The 18,752-nt window shown below is 50.5% G+C and overlaps 1 protein-coding gene across 13 annotated transcripts in view; it reads left to right on the top strand.

The window, feature by feature from the left end:
- Positions 1 to 13,926, top strand: part of TMEM164 (transmembrane protein 164) — a 159,736-nt gene extending 145,810 nt beyond the window's left edge. For 12 of the 13 annotated variants that reach the window (XM_075999357.1, XM_012750166.2, XM_012750196.3 and 9 more), the window contains 2 exons: positions 7,599 to 7,699; positions 9,410 to 13,926. In XM_075999357.1, coding sequence (XP_075855472.1) covers positions 7,599 to 7,699; positions 9,410 to 9,616 — 308 coding nt within the window. In that variant the 3' untranslated portion in view covers positions 9,617 to 13,926. The remainder of the gene's footprint in view (positions 1 to 7,598; positions 7,700 to 9,409) is intronic. The other variant, XM_075999353.1, reaches the window with a different exon arrangement.
- Positions 13,927 to 18,752: the final 4,826 nt, after the last annotated feature.

An 18,752-nucleotide genomic window follows, 5' to 3' on the forward strand; every position in this document is an offset into this window, starting at 1 on the left:
GTGGTGTAAAAGAAAGAGGAAGCAGTGGCTGGCGTGATGTTGTTGAGTAGGTGAGAGGGACAGACAGAATCTGGATACAAAGGGAGAGGCTGGCCTTGGCTGGGACCCTGGCCTGTTCCTTTGTGGTAACAGGAGGGGGGAATGTAGGCAAAGCATCTCGGGCACTGATGTGGATAGGTGGGTAAATGTGTTTCTGAGAGCTTGTGGAAATTTTTATCTGATTCCTTTTATTCTCAGGGATCATCTGAGAGTGAGGGTGGAATAGAAGTATTAAAGGTTTGAAAAGAGCGGAGATGATATTAAATTGTGGCCCAGGAGTGTATGAGAGTGAATGGACTGGGCCAGTCTAGTATGATTGCCTGGCAACATGAAGGACGCACTTGAGGTTTGTGATCACGAATTTGAAGCAAGAACAGTCAGCACTGTTGTTTTTCTCTAGCCACGTTCACTGTGCAGGGACAAACAAGGCGGAGGAGGAGATTGGGATTCAATCAGGGCTGGGTTTTTTTCCAGATGAGTAGGATGATGAGAGGAACAGTGGAGTCAAAGGTGTATGCAGGGGATAATTAGAATGATGGGCCATGAAATTTAAGGAGGGAAGTGGGAGCCACAAGGAACTGCAAACAGATAGTAGGACCAATAGATTGCCCATCCCATGGAGCCAAAGAAGCGTTGGGGTCATGGTTAGCTGGAAAGAGTGAGCTGGAAAGACAGAAGTGATGGTTGAAGAGGGAAAACTTAACTTTGACATTAGGGAGGGGATATGGATATTCCTAATTATGAAGTCTCCGACATGACCATGAGCCTGAGGTGTGTTAGAGGACAGGATCATTAAGGGGAAAAGGCCAAGGAACTGAGAGACCACGATCCTGGAAGCTTCATCTAGGTGCATGTTGAAAGATATCCAACAGGAGTAGATTTGGAGAGAGTGGTACTGAGCCCAGTACTATTAATATCTTCAGAGGATGAGGGCTGTGTCCCATATGCCTCTAGATAACTGTAAAGGGAAGTATAGTGGATGGTACAGAGTATGGTAGTGGTGGGGCTTTAGGGAGCATGGAGAGCCAGTGGTCAGGAATAGCAGTAAAAAGAAAAAAGGTACCCATGCTGTGTACCTGGGCCAAAAGGGATGAATCAGTCACTGCTTTAGAGGGCTACAGATGAAGTAGGTTCCTTGTGGGGAGAGGTAGGTTGGGAAAGAAGAAAAGGATGAAGGTGGGGGGTTGTTCAGAGAAGAGATTGAGAATATAGGGAATTGGGCTAGTGACTTCTCTGTGACTTTGCTTATCCTGTTCCCTTTTCCTGGAATTCCCTTCCTTACCTTGCACACCTAGAAAATTTTCTTCATCTTTTACCACTCAGCTCCCGTACTACTACTTTCCTGAAATTGCTATTGCAAAGATCACCAGTGACCAGCACGTTGCCAAACGCAGTGAAAGTGTTTGTCTTTACTTTTCTGTACCCCTCTAGACAAGTATGTTCCTGGTGGAATTTTCTATGATGACGCAAATGTTCTATGTCTGCATTGTTTAATATGGCAGCCGCTAGGCGTATGTGGCTGGTGTAACTGAAACCAAATTTTTAATTTTATTTAATTTTAATTCATTTAAATGTAAACAGCCACATGTGGCAAGTAGCTACATTATTGATCCTTTCCTTCTTCTTGAAACTTAATGTTCTCTTGACTTCCAGGACACCTCTCTACTAGTTCTGCAACTGCCTCTTTAATTGTGCCTTCATTCTTGCCTTCCTGTAGATCTTCCTCCCACTACCAGCCGCTTAAATGTTGCTGTTTTCCAGGCTTTGTCCTTGGACCTTTATTCTCATTTTGTGGACTCTTTCTTGTTGATTTTATCCACACTGTAAGCTCTGTTTCCAGGCTGCAGACCTGACATCAACAGCCTGTTAGAGATGTCTGCTGAGGTGGTCTATAGGCATCGGTGCCAGCATACCCAAACCTGCACGCCTCTAAATTACCTCTCTCCTCTAAATTACCTCCTCTCAGTTACTGAAGTTGTAGACCTGGAAGTCACCCTGATGTCTCCTTCATGTCTGACAAATTGCCAATGAACCTATCTTCAGCCATGTCCCTTTCTGGCCCATTGTCCACTGTTGCCAGAGCAGTCTAGCTGGCTGAGACATAAATCTCACCTTTTTACTCCCCTGATTAAAACCTTTCAGTGGCTTCATATTGTGTATAGGATGAAGGCCAAGTTCCCTGGCAAGAAACAAGGCTCTTCATGACCCAAAATTGCTTGTCATTGCACACAGACAACATGCTGTTTCACGTCTCCACACCTTTTCTCAAGCTCTACCCTCTGCCTGGAGTGTACCTTCCTTCCTTCCTTCAAGTCCTTACCACAACTCCTTTTTGTTCTTCCAAACTTACCTCAGCTGTCATCTCGTGCTAGTGGCTGCCCTTCTTCAGCGTCCCCATCATTTACTGCTCTTACCTTATTACACCATCTTGTTGTTCATTTGTAAATGGTAGGTAGTTCTCAAGGGCAGCACCTGTCTCTGACTCTATCCCATCACCTGACATGGAGACTGGCTCCCAGTGTGGACTCAGTAGATGTCGAATGAATGAGTAGCGTGAATAAGTAAGGGAGTTGAAGGAAGCAGGAAGAAGATTGGAGAATGGAACACCACCCTGCCTGAGCTCATCTCATTGGTGTAAGTCCTTCCTCAGTGTGGTTAAAGGATGAGAGAAAGGACCCTTGGGAGGCTTCTGGGGATCGGTCTTGGCTACTGGTAGTACACTTGACTTCTTTCCCAGGGCTCATAAAGCTTCCTTCCGGCAGAAATCGATTTTAGAGAAAGCTATTATCTTGGTTTCCCACTACCTTCGCAGCTGACATGCTTCTCTCCTCCTGGGATGGAATATGCTAGTAGAAAATGTCACATTTTTTTTCTTAAAGTAAGAAAAAGTTTTATGTGTTTAATTTTTCTGAAAGTGCTTAAGTTTCTCTTTTCCTTTAGAAGAAAACTGGTTTTTCACTGGGATTATCCCAAGGGCCACATCCAGGTATATAAAAAAGAGAATGATGTGTGTTTGCATACAATTTGCATATATCTAGGTAGACCGGATCATCTATTCTCAGGGTACTTTCTTTATTTTTCAAAGAAATTGAATATTTGATCAGTTTTGCAGTGAAAAGAACCAACAGCAGTGAAAGCAATGGAAACCACAGTGCAAGTTCCCCTTCGTAGAGAAGATCACCTCTTTGCAAGATTCCCTTCCTCCCCCAGTGTTTTATAAGATTTTGGGTGGCTGTGGTTGCCACAGTAAAGATAGGAGCTGCCATCTGCTTTTGTCTTATTCCACTCACCAGCCCTGAGAGGTAGATATTACATCCAGTCCACACATGGTAAATAGGCTTAAAGGAGCAGCACAATTTGCCCAAGGTCGCTCATATAGGTGGTGGCAGAGCCAGGATTCAAAGCCAAGGCTGTTTGATCCCAAGGTCTTTTTTTTTTTTAACTATTAAGCTATGTTTTCTATCATCTATGTACTGGCTGGTTTTCTGTCTTTTACACTTGCCATTACTTGCTGTGAACTTTTCCATACAGGTACATAGTTTGGTTGTCATTTGAATGGCAATGGACTGTTGCACAATATTTAGGTACCATAGTTTGCTTAACTTATCTCCCCATTTGGTTTGCTTCCAGTTTCTCAATCTTATAGATAGCGTGGGTGTAAATGTCTTTGTGCAAATAAAGGTGGTTTGTTGGGGGTTTTAGGTATTTGATGTTGGTCCTCGAAGTAGGATTGTTGAGCCCAAAGGGTTATACTTTTACGATTCTCCAGAAGGTCTGTGCCATTCATTCACCCATGGCAGTGATTATTTTTCAAGGGCCTACTGTGTACCAGGTGCTGGACGTGAAGAGGTGATTCAGAAACAGCCCCTCCCTCAGAGAACCAACAGTCTGGTATGGGAGGGATGATGCAACCTAGAATGAAAGGTACGGAAGTGGGAGTTTGGACAAGGGTCAGTGAGAGCACTGAGAAATGTGTCCCCTGGTGGGATCTCAGTGTTCCTTTCCTCCCATAACATAGCGCGATAAGGGGGAGGAGGGCGATGAGGGCAGGTCTGCCCCTCCCGCGGCAGAAGCCCGGCCCAGCTTTCCCCAGCGCGGGGCGCAGCTGCCTCCTGGCTGAGGACACTCCCCTCCACAACCCACTCCCCTGCCTGCAGCCACCACCTGCCTCAAGGGCCTGTCACTACCGCCAAGCTGCCACGAGGTGGCGCCAAACAGGCTGGATCGAGGAGACACCTGGGGAACTGGGTGGCAGCCGAGGCACCTGCCGGTCTTCCAGGTCCCCTCTTCTCCCGTGTGGGCGACAGCACGGCGCCCGCGCACTCTGCAGATGGGAACGTGCACAGCCAGTGCGTTTTCACACAAGGGCGCTAGGAAGGCGGCGGCAGACCCGACGTGGTCCTCGACCCTGAGGTGTGCTCCCTCTAGAGGGGTAGGCAGGCCAGGAAAGAGATAATCCAACTTGGCGCGCCGGAGGTCTAAGCAAGTGGCCGTTGCATTGAGCATTCGGTCCTCTGGCAGTGTGTGCAAGTCTGTTTCCCAGCGCTCCACTATTGCGGTTTTGCCGTAACACTATCTCCCAATCTCAATTTCTCCATCTATAAAATGGAGGATGAGATATATGTCCTCAAAGGCCTTCTGACTTGGTTGTGCCATGAGAGAACCTGCCTTTTGTTCCTAGAACAAGCCTGAGCTTCCCCACAAAAGACCCCCCCACACACCCTGGCTTTAGTCACCCCATCTCCTTCCTCTTCTCCCCTCCACAGCCCCCTCCTTACATGGTGTTCCTGGGCATTCTGCCTCTGGCCTTCCTCCTCTCTCAGTCTACATATGCTCCCATGACTCCAGTTACCACTGTGTGCTGATGACACTGATATCTGGATGCTCAGCCCGTCCTCTTCACTGAATTTGTGACTCATATAATTATGAAAATAATCGGCATTTGTTAAGTCCCAGATACAGTACTATAATTTTGATATGCATCTCATCTCTTCAACAACCTTATGAATTAGGCAATGCCGCCTCATTTTATAGATGAGCAGAACTGAGTTCAGGACACAGTGAGACTTGCCTAAGGCCCCAAGGCTGATAAGTTGTGGGGCCAGGATTTGCAAAAAATCTCCATGTGTCCAGCGCCAGGACCCACGTTCTCACCCACCACACTCTGTGTCCTAGAGTACAGCCAGCCACCAAAGGGACATTTCCACATAATATTCCATGGACACCTCAATTTCAACATATCTAAACTTGGCCTCATCATTTCCTTACCTTCTGCCCCAATCCGTCTTTTCCACTCTTCTCCACCACAGTACGTGGTCCCATCAACTCCAGTGATGCCCAAGCCAGAATCCTGGGGGTCTTCCAAGATCCTTCCTCTCCTTAACCCCCCAGCATCCAATCTTCTGTCTCGTCCTAGTGATTCTTTCCCCCCGCTCTTCTCCAGCCTCACTGCTGTTACCTTCCAAGGCCATCCTCTTTCGTCTCTGGGCTCCTGCAATAGCCTCCTTATCAACCTCCCTGCCTCTTCTCTCTCTGGTCCAGCCCAAGCCCTGCACACTGGTCAGGGTGATCTTGCACAAGCACACATGTGATCACATCAGTTTCCTGCTTCTAACCTGCCTCTGCATTCTGTGGCTCTACAGCAGAGCTCAAAGCTGGCCACCCATGGGCTGAAATCCATCCAGATGCCATGTTTTGTTTGGTCTGTTGAACATTCCTAAAACACTTTGAATTAGTCACCAACAGTTAAAAAAAAAATCAGGAAATTCCACAAAGAAGTTCATATTTCTGGTTTTTCTTGCAAAAGTGAAAAAACTAGCAACTCTGGGCCCACATCCCTGCAAGGCAGTGCTTGAATGGAGCTGAGTGGTGGTTGCCCTCTTTAGAAGGGGCAGAGGCTCTCCAGTTTGCCTGTCTCCAGCATCACCTTATGTTTCTTAGACCCTGGTCACGCTCCTGATCACCTGCCGAGACTTGAGGCATTTGAGCTCATGGCCCTGCCACATGAGATGAAGCCCATTGCCCTCAGCATGGCTCCTAAGGTCCCACGTGGCTCAGCCAGGAGCAGACAAGCCCTGCCAACCTCCGAGTCTTACCCCTGCTCACTGCCCGCATCACACTCTCCCCTGTGTCTTACCCACGGCTCTCTGGATTGCCTCACTCATGTCTGCCTCCATGCAGGCTGCTGCTTTGCAATGCCTGGGCCCCTCTTGAAGTCCTATTTGTCTCTCAGGACTCCACTCCAATGCTCCCTCTACCAAGAAGCATTCTTTGTCTCCCCGCCCGAGCCTTGTTTTCTCATAACAGGTGGCACAGACTTTAGTCATTGCACCAGCACACTGTGTTGTCTGTTGATTGTGAGTCTGAGCCTGCAGGGAGCCTGTCTTTCTCATCTTCCTGTCCCCAAAGCTTGGCACAAGGGCTTGGAATATACTAGGTGCCTCATAACTATCGAATGAATGGATGAACCAGTGAAAGACTGACTTGGGAAAATAGTACTCCAGGATGTGATGTCGCCCCTACTTGTTTGGGGTGAGGGGTCCAGGTGTCTTTCATTCTTGAGAACCCTCCTCCAAGTCCCCATTTAGAGGGACTCCTACAATGTCCTATAAACCATGCGCCTGCTTTGCAAACTCTGGAGTATGTCCAGGCTTACTGGGATGATAGTTCTTAGCAATGATAGAGGGAAAACATATCACTTTGGGTGTTCCTGCGAGAGAGATTTGTTCAGTAGCTGGGAAATGGCACAGGAATTGGATATGGTACTTTATTCAATTATTTGAAAAATAATGATGACGATGACAGCATCTAACATCCATCAAGCCACTTATACATTATACCAGATTCTGAGCTAAGGTTTGCTGTCAATATATTGTTTCATTTACTCTTTACGACAACTCTGAGAAGTAGGTAGTACTATTTGAGATTTGGGGACTTTAAACAACTTTGCCAGGATCATGTAGCCAGTAAGTGGTGGAGTCAAGATTTAAACTTAAATCTGTCTGTCTTCAAAGTTAACATTCTCAACCACCACGCCATACTTCCTCAGTGACGTGTGTCTTTAAAAACATGAAGAAATGAATGGGTAAATGAAGGCTATACAATTATATATTGCATGATTCCAATTATTATTTTATAAAAGAGAAAAAAAATCCTGAGGCATCGAGAAAATGACCAAGGCGACAAACCCTTGTGTTGGCAGTGGTTACATTCTGGTAGTAGAGTACTAAGGAGGTTTTTCTTCTTCTCCTCCATCTTGTTTCTACTTTTTAACATTTTCTAAATTTCCTTTAATGAGTATGTTGTACTTTTATAATAAAAAAAAATCTTCTCTTTGTAATGGCCCCAGCATCAAGTGGCAGAACAGAGATCAGATCAAAAAGGGGCTGGTTTAAGTACCCAGCTAATTACTGGGGCTGTTTCTTGAGTAGCTATCACTGATCAGCAAAAGGGACGCTCAGCAGGCAGTAGCTGTGTCTTCAGTACCTGCACCCTCATGGGCAAAGGAGGAGAAGTGGGTCACCGTTCTTGCCATCTCACCATCTCCCCTCTTCCTCCAGGTGCTTATACCCCAGAGCCCCTCAGCAGTTTCCGATGGGCTCTTCTCTCAACTGGCCTCATGTTCTTTTATCACTTCAGCATCTTGCAGATCCTCGGCCTGGTAAGTTTGGTTATATCCCCTTCTCTCCCCTCTGTTTGGAGTTCTCCATAAATCTTGATAATCCTGGTTGGCGCTGGTGTATGCTTTTGTTTTGAAAATACGAGATGCTAAAGGCCAGGATGTCAGATTGTTGTGTCTGGGTTGCTGATTTATGATCCACAGCCTTGACCTCTCCAAAGAGTTTTCTGAATCCTTCAGTAATGACTATTTCTTTCATCCCTGGAGAGGCAAGGATGCCCTTCACTCATGGCCACTTGGGTCGGAAACAGTGAGCTTCCACTGGAAAGTGGTTTGCTGTGGACCCCACAGGAAGGCAGGACCTTGGCCCTGGACCTGGGAGAGTCTTCTGTCCTTGGGTCATCCTGGGCCTGCTCACAGGTCCTGAAGGCGGTGCTCTGCCCTGAGCTGTGTGGCTAGTGGAAGTGTGGTATCGGGGACCCCCTGTGGTATTCTGGGCTGTTTAGAACTGTCTGGAGTGTGGAGAATGATTACACTCAGTAATTGAGTCATCCAGAGCCCAGGATTGCTGAGTGCAAGGGCATATATTGGTGGCAAAGTGAGTAGGAAGAGCTCGGGGCTGGGGCTGAGGGTCGGGAGACCCAAGTTCAAGTCCTGGCTCTGTGACTGCTCTGAGTGAGTCACTTTATCCTCGAGGGTAGAGAGTTCTCCACCTCTCTGTGACATGGTATTAAAAGCCCCAGCCTCCCTGAGAGGTGGTGAGGACTTGTCTTTAACGTGAACGGGCTTGAAGGGCTTTGGAAGGCAGATGCTGTGGCTCTCCTCGGGGCAGGAGTGGCATGTCTGGTTTTGCATGTGAGTGGCATTAATACAGCATTAGCCGTGTGGAGCCTCGCGCGACCCAGCACGGCTAGGGTGTGTAACTGATGTCCCCAGCGCCTTTTTTAGAAGCAGTCACTTTCTGTTCCCCACCTTGGTGTATGTATGGCTCTGTTCCGGTTTGCCAGGGGGTAGTCTGAGCTCCTTGCCAACGGTGTGAATGCTTCCTGTGCTCGTGGGAGGCAGCAGTACGATGACCACACCCTTACCTCTTGCTGCTCTCCCCTGGGATGCTTGATTCCAGAGGTGTCAGTGTGCTCATGTCACCCTACATACCATGCTCAGGCCACGCCGCCTCCAAAAAAGGCTCTGCTCACCCCATTCCTCACCATAACCCCGTATCCATCTTTCATGAGTCCATTCAGGTGCCACTTCCCTTATGAAATCTTCTCTGAGGACTCAGCTCCCATTCCGTATGTTCCTCAGACCTCCTCGTGGTTTGTAAAACTCAGCACTGTCTGGTTTGAGGTCAAATGTTGTAAACGAGTCACCCCTACTTGACTGATTGCCAGTTACAAAGAGGCAGGGACCACACTGTTGACTGCACTTCTAGCCCATAACACCTCTGCGGGGACCAGGTACATAGTAGATGCTTAGAAATGGCAACGGGCCCTGGGCCCAACTGGAAGGCAAGACTCTGAGCAAAACCAAACCACTTTTTCCCTGGACAGCCTTCTCCCATCAACTCCACAGGGCTTTAGCCTTGACTCACTCAGAAAACCTAGGGGAGAGAAGAAGTCCCTTTATGAACAGGCGGGGATTGGTCAATCCCTCCTTGTCTAGTCCCCCATTAGGTAGAGATGGCTGAACTGGCAGAAGCCAGAGAAAGCCTAAGGATGGTGAACGCTCACTCTACCTCCCTTGTCCCTGCAGGTCACCGAAGTGAATTTGAACAACATGCTGTGTCCGGCCATCTCAGACCCATTCTACGGCCCCTGGTATCGCATCTGGGCCTCGGGACACCAGACTCTCATGACCATGACCCACGGGAAGCTGGTCATCCTGTTCTCATACATGGCTGGGCCCTTGTGTAAATATCTGCTGGATTTGCTCCGGCTTCCAGCCAAGAAAATAGACTGAAGGTGCTTGGGGTTTTTTTTTTGTTGTTGTTGTTGTTTTTTTTTTTTCTCCCTGAGGAAGCAAGTCCCGGCTTGACTTGGAGAACACCCAGTTCTTGATGAAATCATGGGAGAGGGCAGTAGGATGTTTGGTGTATTTCTTTTTCCTCTTCTCTGTCCCTTTCTTCCACCACTCTTCCTTCCCCAGCTCTTCCCCTCAGGATGTCTCCTCAGACCCGGGGTTTGGATTTTCCCTCCTTCCCCTTGGCTCTTTCTCTCTGCTCCTAGTGGCCTTACATGGGGAGATTGGAGTCAGTGGCTCTTTCACTCTGCTTGTTGGTGCTTTTACAACAGCTGGTTGAGGAGAAAGGGAACAACAAGCAGTAGTTCTTCTGGCACCGAAGTGATGACATTGGGTTGTGTTTCATCTCTCCACTGCCAGGGACCTCCAGGCTTATGCTAGGGTCCCCTTTGGTCTCCAGCACAGCCCCCACTGTCAGGGAGCTGAGGCCTTGTTTCTATACCAGCGGCAAGCCCAGAGCCAAGGGATTTCCCAGCTCATGGTCAAAATAGAACCAGCCAGATTCTTCCCACTGGTGTCCCATGACTCAAAGCAAGCAGCCAACCAGCACCCCCAGAATGCTGCCTGGGGTAGGAGGTGGGAGCGCCGCTCAGCCCAAGGGCTTCCATCGAGGGGGTTGGAGATCTATTGCAGCAACAAATCCAAAGCAAAGAGGGTCAACATTCACACAGTACTAGGCAGGACCCTGTGTAAATTCTGCCCATGAGAGCTGAGAACTGACCCATATCCCAATCAGAAATGAGCACAGAAATTAATCAATGGAAGTGGTAACTTGAGAAAACTGTGATTTGAATCATATACTCTCAGTCTCAGTTTGATGTTGATAGTAGATACCGTTTTAATCTTTAGTGCCCCTTCAGTGTATCCTCATATGTTCTTTCTTGCTCGCGCGCTCTCTTTCTCTATGGCAGCTTCATGGAAGAATGAGCTGGAGTTGGTTCGGAGATGTTTGAGTTTGGAGAGTCCTTGCGTCAGGGCCCATTCATGGAAGTTCCTATAGATCCATGTCTTGGTTTTACAGGGTATATCAGTGTCCGGGTTTGGGAGAGATGTGGCTCCTACCAGTGTTGTTTTCCTAGGGCCAGATTCCTTCAGTGGAGCCAGACTAAGTACCGAGCTGTTTCATGTGGGGGGCATCACATGCTGTCCACCCTGCCCCCCCAAAGCCCATGTCTCGGTTGAAAGGGAGCTGCCAAGGAACCAGGTCCCCATGGGTGGAGGTTCAAGTGCTTTGCAAGGAGGAGCTTTTGTTGAAGGACTTCAGCTCAGTCATGCATGAACCTCAAGAGGGGAGGCAGGGACTGGGCATTTGCTGACTCCTTGTTGACGCCTACTAGGAACAGATCTGCTCAAGAGCAGAAGAGATCACTCAATGGCTTCCTCTGGTGAGCCTCCCCTCCCCCCACTCTAGGCAGCCCAGTTGCCCTAGGCAAGTTCCAGTATTTCAAGTTTGTCTGTGTTAGACCCACATTGAGCTTCAGTGACTCAGTGGTCATGACTTTAGCAAATGGGCCTGTAGGAGTCGGGAGTAGGCAGAGAGTCTCTGAGTGAACTGAGGCCCAGGGAAGCAGCCCTGGGAGGGACTGCCCTACGGCAGAGGCCTCCTGGCATCGAGGGAATCAGTCCCCAGGGTGTGGGGCGCAAGAGGGAAGAACATTCGGTGCCCTTGCTCCCCATGAGCTCCTTTTGACATGTCACCTTTGTTTTCTGCCTTCTTTGAGGGCCGGGCCAAGCTTTTCTTAGTGCTGCTCACCCTAGGGTTGCCTTCTAAAGAGGCACCTCTTGAGTGGCCGGATTGGCCCTGCCTGCCATCAAGCTGCTGTGTGTAGGAGTGGCTGGTGAGGGAACGTACAAGGACTCAGTGCCCCTTGGCCTCTTTACAAAAGGAGAGGTTGGAAGCAGGTCGTGGGAGAATCCCCCGGAGGCCTGGCCTGTCCCCTACTAGGAGGACATGGAGTTGCTGCAGGCAGAGGATCCCTACCTCAGCTGGGGACCAGCTCTGGAATGTCGCCGTGGTGTGACTGTGTAGGCCCTCTCTTCCCCCTGTCCCTGTGGCATGGCCCAGGTGGCCAGGCAGCTTGAGCTTTCCCCACATTGGCATGCCTCCAGAAGCTTGCCTTTGCCCTGGCTCAGCGCCCCATTCTGGTGGGCACTTTCTGGTGCTCCAAAGGAGAGAAAAAAGTGAAAGCCATTATACGCCTGGCGTGGCCAGGCCAGAGACAGATACAGCTGTCAGGGGTAGGGGGGGATGAAGAGGAAACACAGGGCTTCTGGGGACCAAGTCGGCTCAGAAACATGTAGGTCAAAGGAACAGATAGTAGGCCCGGTCCACAGGCTTTGCAGGGAGTCCTGGCTGTATTTGGGGTGTTGGGGAGCAGCAGGCATCTGAACTGGTGTTTGTCTCACTCTGACCTTGGGCCAAGCCCATGTGGAGAGAGGTCACCCGGCCAGAGCCCCGGCAGCCTGGCTTAGAGGGTAGCCCTCACACCTGCCGGATGGCTAGCCTGCTTCTGCCCCAGCTTTGGCGCGGGGGGTGACGGAGAAACCGCAGCGTGCATACCCAATGACCAGTGGGCCCTGGCTTCCCGACTCCTCCCCAAGGCTTTCCTGTCAGTGCCAAGGCGGTTCCCCAGCCACCCCAGCCAAGTTTCCATATGCCATTTGCCAGTGTGTGGGAGCTCTGTGCGTATGTGAGAGTGTGTTTGTAGAAGAGGACAGTTTCCTTTCAGACAGCTCTTGGAAGGGAAAAGAGTGTTCCCTCAACCTCTAGGTAGCCTTGGCGGAGGATCTGGGCTGAGGACAGTCTATCAAGCTGGACAGCTCGTGGCATCCACTCTGAATAGCAGAGGGATGGTCACACCTGCCCTCCGTCCTCCCCTCCCCGAGTATTAGGTTTTGTACACCAAAGGTGATCTGCCCCATCTTCCTCTTGGAGGCGCAGTGGCGTGTCCCTCTGTCGGCTGGTTCCGCAGTCAGATTCATCCTCCCCAAGTTGGCAACCTCTCTTTCTCCTTGGACTTTGTAGCATTCACAGAAGCTGCTGGCAGGGTCGTCGTGCTAACCAGGGCGACCGGCGCACTTTACCATACAGTACCTCAGTCTCGCTGTCCTATCATCCCTTTCGCTGTAGCCTCCGTCAGGGTTTTGATATTTGTGATCATTGGTAGTTCAGTGTCTTGCAGGCAGCTCCCCACAGATAGCAAATTGTCAGCAGGTATCTGGGCACTGGTGTTAAATGGGGTGGGGCCGTGCCCTGGGGGTGAGCTGGCGGCCCAGAGGGTGCCAGAAGGGGCCTTTCTCCCCCTCCCTCTGCCAAAAAGACTTCCCTGGGTTTGTAGATGTTGACCAAGAATCATCTATCCCCTTCAGTAGAGGATTTTCTTACTGGTTTCTACTGAAGGGGTGCTAGGGGAAGAGGAATAAAGGACCACGTGTGCTGCTGTCGGACAAGACGCTGATGCTGGCTGGGATCTGTCAGGAGCAGGCGTATGGGAGGGTTTCCAGAAGGTTCTCAAGGGCTTCCTGGCAAAACCCTGGTCTGGGAAGGGCCCCCCCCCTGCTTCCCACCCTGCCCTCTCTGGGGTGGGTCGAGTCAGTGAGAGGGTGGAACCTTCCCCTTGTGTATATAGAGTGAGCCAGTTCGTGCTCAGGAAAACCTAGTCGCTTGTCATTGCTCTCGTCTGTGACGTGTTTGTACACTGGTTTGCTGCTCACGGCACGAAACAGAAAAAAACCCCATGAAGAACCAACACAACAAAACAAGTCCTTTCAAACAAAGCTGTTGTTTTGGAAACTCTTGCTTTCTTTTGGTGTCAATTTTGTGTTCTCTTTGAAAGAATTCTTCAATTATACTGGTGTCATTGTAGTCATGATAGGCTGGCCTGTGTGATTATTTCTGCCAGGAACTTGGCAAATGCCTCTGCCCCTCCCTCTTGCCCTACCCCCCATCCCGCCCTTCCTCGTTTTCAAGCCGCGATTGCTGTGCACTGGGCAGACCCCTCTCTGTCCCCCCCCCCCACAGTGGCTCCCTTCAGAACCAGTCTTTGTAACCCCCGAAACAGCAGCAGGGTGAGTGTTTTTTCCAGGCTGCTTCTCGGGTGCTCTGTGCCCCCACCAGTTTGCTCACCTCTTGGGGCGTTTTGTAATTGTGTTTTCTCTGTTTTGTAAAACCTTTTTGATTGTACTGAAATGGTTTCTGCAGTCACCTTTGGAAATAAATGGTCATTAATTTGTGTACTTAGCGTTCTGAATTTTAGTCTCAGGTGTTTCTGTTGTTGAAGATCCCCAAATGAAAAGGAACCCTCACCATGAGACTTATTGCTACAGTGTTTTCTTCATTTACTATTATTAAAAGATTTATGAGAACCCAGGAGTCCTGACCTTGCTTCCCAGAACTCTCTCAGAAGGCCCTCCGCTTTGCAAAGTAGACAAAATGGGCTATTGCCCCCCCCACGCACTATGGAAGACCCCCAAAGGCCAGCCAGGCCCTCTTAGCACAGTGTGGCCTTGGGAGCTGTTTGTCTAGATGGCCTTGAATTCCCACGCGCTGCCTACGTCCACCCAGGCTGCCGGGGACCCAGCAGGCTGTCTGCTCTTAGCAGGCTTAGCGGCCCGGCACATCTGCTGGGCTCTCTGGGCCTTGGGGTGCTCGGGGCCTGGCTGGATGACTGGGCCGGGGAGGGCAACTTTGAAACCAAACCCATTCAGGCCCACACAACCCAGATTTCCTAAGGGCCAGCTCAGTGCCCAGCAGCACAGGCCTGTGCCCACCGTGCGTCACACTGTGAGCACGATAGTCCTGCCCTTTGGGGAACAGTCAGACGTGCTTTTCCAAGGCTACCCACTGAGTAGTCTGTGGTGACTGACTGGCCTGGCCTGCCTTTTTGCATCAGGCACAGGCCCTGCTTGGGCTTTTGCCAGTGCTGCTCCTTCTAGAAGGGACGTAGCCAGAGAGGCAGGCAGTACAGGGAGATCTCCTCATTCGGCACCCAGGCTATGAATGGGGCAGGGCCTTGCAATCCTGGACCAGAAAACTACCAGCGTGGGCAAGTCACTACTTCTCTTGCTGTCTCAGGTTCTCCGCTTGCAGAGCAGTCGCTACAGCTGTGTGCCAGGCACAGTGCTAAACCCCTCTAGACGCATTACCTCTCAGGATCCTTGCAGAAGTGTGGGGAGCCAACCGGCACGGCTGTCGCTGTTTGGCAGGGAGAAACGGAGAACGCTGAGGTGTTCTACTACACTGGGGAGCTTTCCACGTTCTGCCAGGCTCTTCTCTGCTGGCACTACTGGGCAGACCCTTGCCCAGGGACCCCTGGGCCTTAGAGAAGTGGGAGGAGAGCCAGGCAGTGAAGCGGAAGGCAAGAGAGAGAACACAGAGACCCATGTGCGCGTGAGGCAGAGGACCCCAGGCTTGCCAGGAGCAGCCCTGGAGCAGAGCTGAAAGGCACAAGAGAAGAGAGGGGGCCCGACATGGCCAGGGAAGGCCAGAAAGATGCTGGTGGAGAGGAGGTGAGGAGAATCGGCCTGTGGTCTTTCTCTGTGTTTTCCTTTTCAGAAAGAGCTAGTGGCCAGCAGCCTGGGCCATTCCCATCTTCCCTTGGGCAGTGCCCCATGCCCATCCCCTGCTCCGGTCTGTACTTCCTCCTGCAGGCACAGTTTTTTCCAACTGCAAATATGCATCAGTTCCCTGGGCCCCTGGGAAGATTACCTTAGAAGCTAATGTCCAGGCTCCTTAGTGTGGCACACGGGCCCTGTAAGTGTCTTTAGCTGCGTTTCCTCACCCCACACTCTCAAGGGAACCATGTGAAGAGGCCCTCAGCTCCAGCCAGATTGCACTCCCTGTGGCCTGGCCATGGCCTTGTCATGTCCTTTGCCACTTCCCTTGCCTTTCGTTTCTTTTGCACTGTTTTCTCAGCTCTCCACTCTCCCTTTTCATCCTAAGGCCTCACCTCCAGCGTTAGCTCCTCCCTGCGGGCTTCCCTGAGCCCCAGCTGTGGGAGGTGCCTGTCCCCTTGGCTCCAGCGGCACCTGCTGCTGCCTCTGGTTGCCACCTGCCTCCCTCTGTGGCCATCAAACCCCTGGAGGGCCGGGCAGGGTGTGGATTGTCCTCTAGTCCCAGCACAGGACCGGTTCCATTAGAAGGTGCTCAGTGAACAGTGACCTTATCCCTGAGTGCTGCAACATGGTAGGCGGCACCCCTGTTCCCTGTGGGAGAACCCCGGGCTGCACAAGCCATTGCACAGCTCATGGGTTCTCCTGGGTGGGGCCAGGATGCCTTTGTTCACTCAGGCACCTCAAGCTCCTTGCCCAGGGGCCCCATCCTGCTTCTCTGTAGGCCTCTGTGTGGCTGGCGTCCTAGACGAGAGGGCAGTCGTGTGAGGGAAGAGCACCAAGGCCAACAACAGCTGTTCACTAGACCCTTCCCTGGGCCTCTGAGCAGGGGGTGTGCAAGGTGTCCATCTGCTTTTCCATATCCTTTGTAGCTGTTCGTCACCACCAGAGTCCCCCCTTCTTTCACTGTGGCACATCGAGTTGTTGTTTGTGTGGCAAAAGCCCCACCAGCTCATGGACTGTGTCACCTAGCCCCCACTCCCCCTCCCCCGAGGGTGGAAAAACAGCTTGGGATGGTGACGACCTGATCCCCAATGAGTTTTTCCCTTGTCCTGGTTTGCCAAGGCCAGTGACTAGTACCGACGCACAGATGTCAGCCTGACAAATGCAGTGGTTTATTCAAAGGGCACGTGGTTTACTAACCTTGGCGGAAGTCAAGGACTCTGTTACTGCCTGTACCTGCTCTCCCTACAGTCGGCATCCTGCCCAGCATCTGGATGGTGTACCTGGGATGTCTCAGCTGCTGGCCAGAGGGGTTTATGTGCCCCCAGGGATGCAGCAGGGAGAGGCTGCTCCTGTTGCTGATGTCAGATGTCCTCCACAGCCCACTCCCTAACTTCAGTTCCATAACTCCCGCCTTCCAGCCAGCCGGTAGCCTCCGCATGTCCCCATGAAGAGGTCTTAGCAATGAGGGTGGATGCTTCCCTGCCATATTGGTAGCAGGACCAGCAGCATGAGCCACAGAGAGAGTGTCCTGTCCAACCATCCATTCCCAGCCTCACCACTGCTCCAGCCACCAGGCCTCCCTGCACACTTGTGTACCTCCCTTCTCCATCCAGAGGACTGTAGAGATGGGGCCAGCCTGCCATTGCCGTCCCTTCCGCGGCTCCTTCTCTAGTCTCCCGGAGCTCCAAGCTCTTTGCTATTTAGCTCTTTGCTAAAAATGCTATTGCATTTTTCGAAAGACCCCGAGCTCTCTGATATTCTGTCCCCCAAGAATGGAGGGCCCTTCCTGTGCACTCCAGGACATACCCTCAGGTTTCTAGCAAATGGGAGCTGATGAGATATTATATAGTACAGTGGCTTGTCTATATTGCTGCATATGAATCACCTGGGGAGCTTTAAAAATCTCAGTGCCCAGGCCTCACCCAAGCTCATAATTCAAAGCAAACTTTTTTTGCTTTTAAGTTTCCAGGCAGGTTGAGTCATCTCTTTGACCTGGCCACCTACGCGAGTGCTTTTTTTAAAAAAATGAAATATTTAAGACATAGCAAAATATATAAAAAAATGATATCTAAATCTAGCTTAAGAAAAAGAACATTACCAATACAACTGAGGCCCCTTACTCTAGAGGTTTAGAAATTGTCCCTTGGCACCCCAGACATTCTGGGCAAGTGCCTTAGAGGCCACCTTGGGGGTAGGAGGTGGGTGAGAGCAGAGTGGGTGGGGTTCTGGCCTTTCCTGTTGCTCCTTCCAGAAACTCTAATTTTATTCTGTTTTGTGCATTGAGGTCTTGTAAAAAATCTCATGGGAAAAGGGGTTAAAAGCCACTTCTTGACACCCTTACTAGTTGTGTCTCTACTTCCTTCCTAAATAGTGGTCGTCCTGTAGTAGTGAAACCGGCATCGCAGGAAAACCCAGAAGACACGGCCTGCTGTCCCACTTCTCCCCTCTTAGGTCCTGGGTGCCCTTGGAAAAGGCACATGTCCTCTGAACTCCATTTGTAAACTGGTCATAAATACCCTTGTCCTGCCTGTCCCATAGGCAGCTGCGAGGAATCCAGGGAGATCAATGGGTGTGAGAGGGTTTATATACTGCATTGTTCGGTCCAGTGGAAGAAGTTCCTATTTCCAGACAGTGTGGTTACTGTGCTTGTTCTCACAGCACAGAGGTGAGCTGGGGTTTTGACTGTGCTCACCTACTGTGCCTTAATATGCCCTGTGTGGTTGGGGTGTGTATGTGTGTGTGCGCACACACACGTGTACGCGCGTGTGCTGCAGGCAATACCTCAGTTTTAAGGAATTTTTTCTCTATTTCATTGACTCTGAGACATACGGTTTTTCACGTCTTCACATCTCTAAAATTGGAATGTATCTAATAGTGTCACGACACAATTTAATAGGCAACATTTGTTTTTCGTTTTTAGTGGTACATAAAATAATGGACATCTTATTATCTAAGGTGTCTTAGGGTCAACGAAATACTATAGTTATTAACTTGGATTCCTCTTCCCCTTCCCCCATGAAAGGTACCCTCTTGCTAGAGAAAAACCCTTTGGAAAAAGTTCTAAACTTGCTTTTAGCATATAGCTTCACTCTTACTCTGTCTTCTTGTTCTCCCTGCCAGCATCCACCCAGGCCAGGCAGGCTTTCTGCTTCCTAACCAGAGGGGAGCCCACTTTGTTGAGCTGTCTCTTGGGACAGATGGTTTGTGGGACATGACAGGGAAGAGGCAGAGTGCACCTGCACAAGGAAGCCCACCGTGCCAAATGACAGGGAGTGAGCCAGACACGCCAGGCCAGCCAGCCCCAACAACTCTGTTTTTTTATTTTATTTTATTTTTTTATTTCCCAACCACAGCCTGGCCAGACAGCTCAGCCTGCTTCCCTGGGGAACTCCTCATTGGCAGAGGTGAAGTGAGCTGGCGGGAGTGGGGCTGGGGAGCCCAGCCTGCCCTGAAGCCCCTGGGTTGACATGAGTGGTTGTCTGGTACACACAGAGGAAAACAATGATTTGCCCACGTCTTC

Source organism: Microcebus murinus, chromosome X (assembly GCF_040939455.1).
Source record: "Microcebus murinus isolate Inina chromosome X, M.murinus_Inina_mat1.0, whole genome shotgun sequence".
Taxonomy (NCBI): Eukaryota; Metazoa; Chordata; class Mammalia; order Primates; family Cheirogaleidae; genus Microcebus; species Microcebus murinus.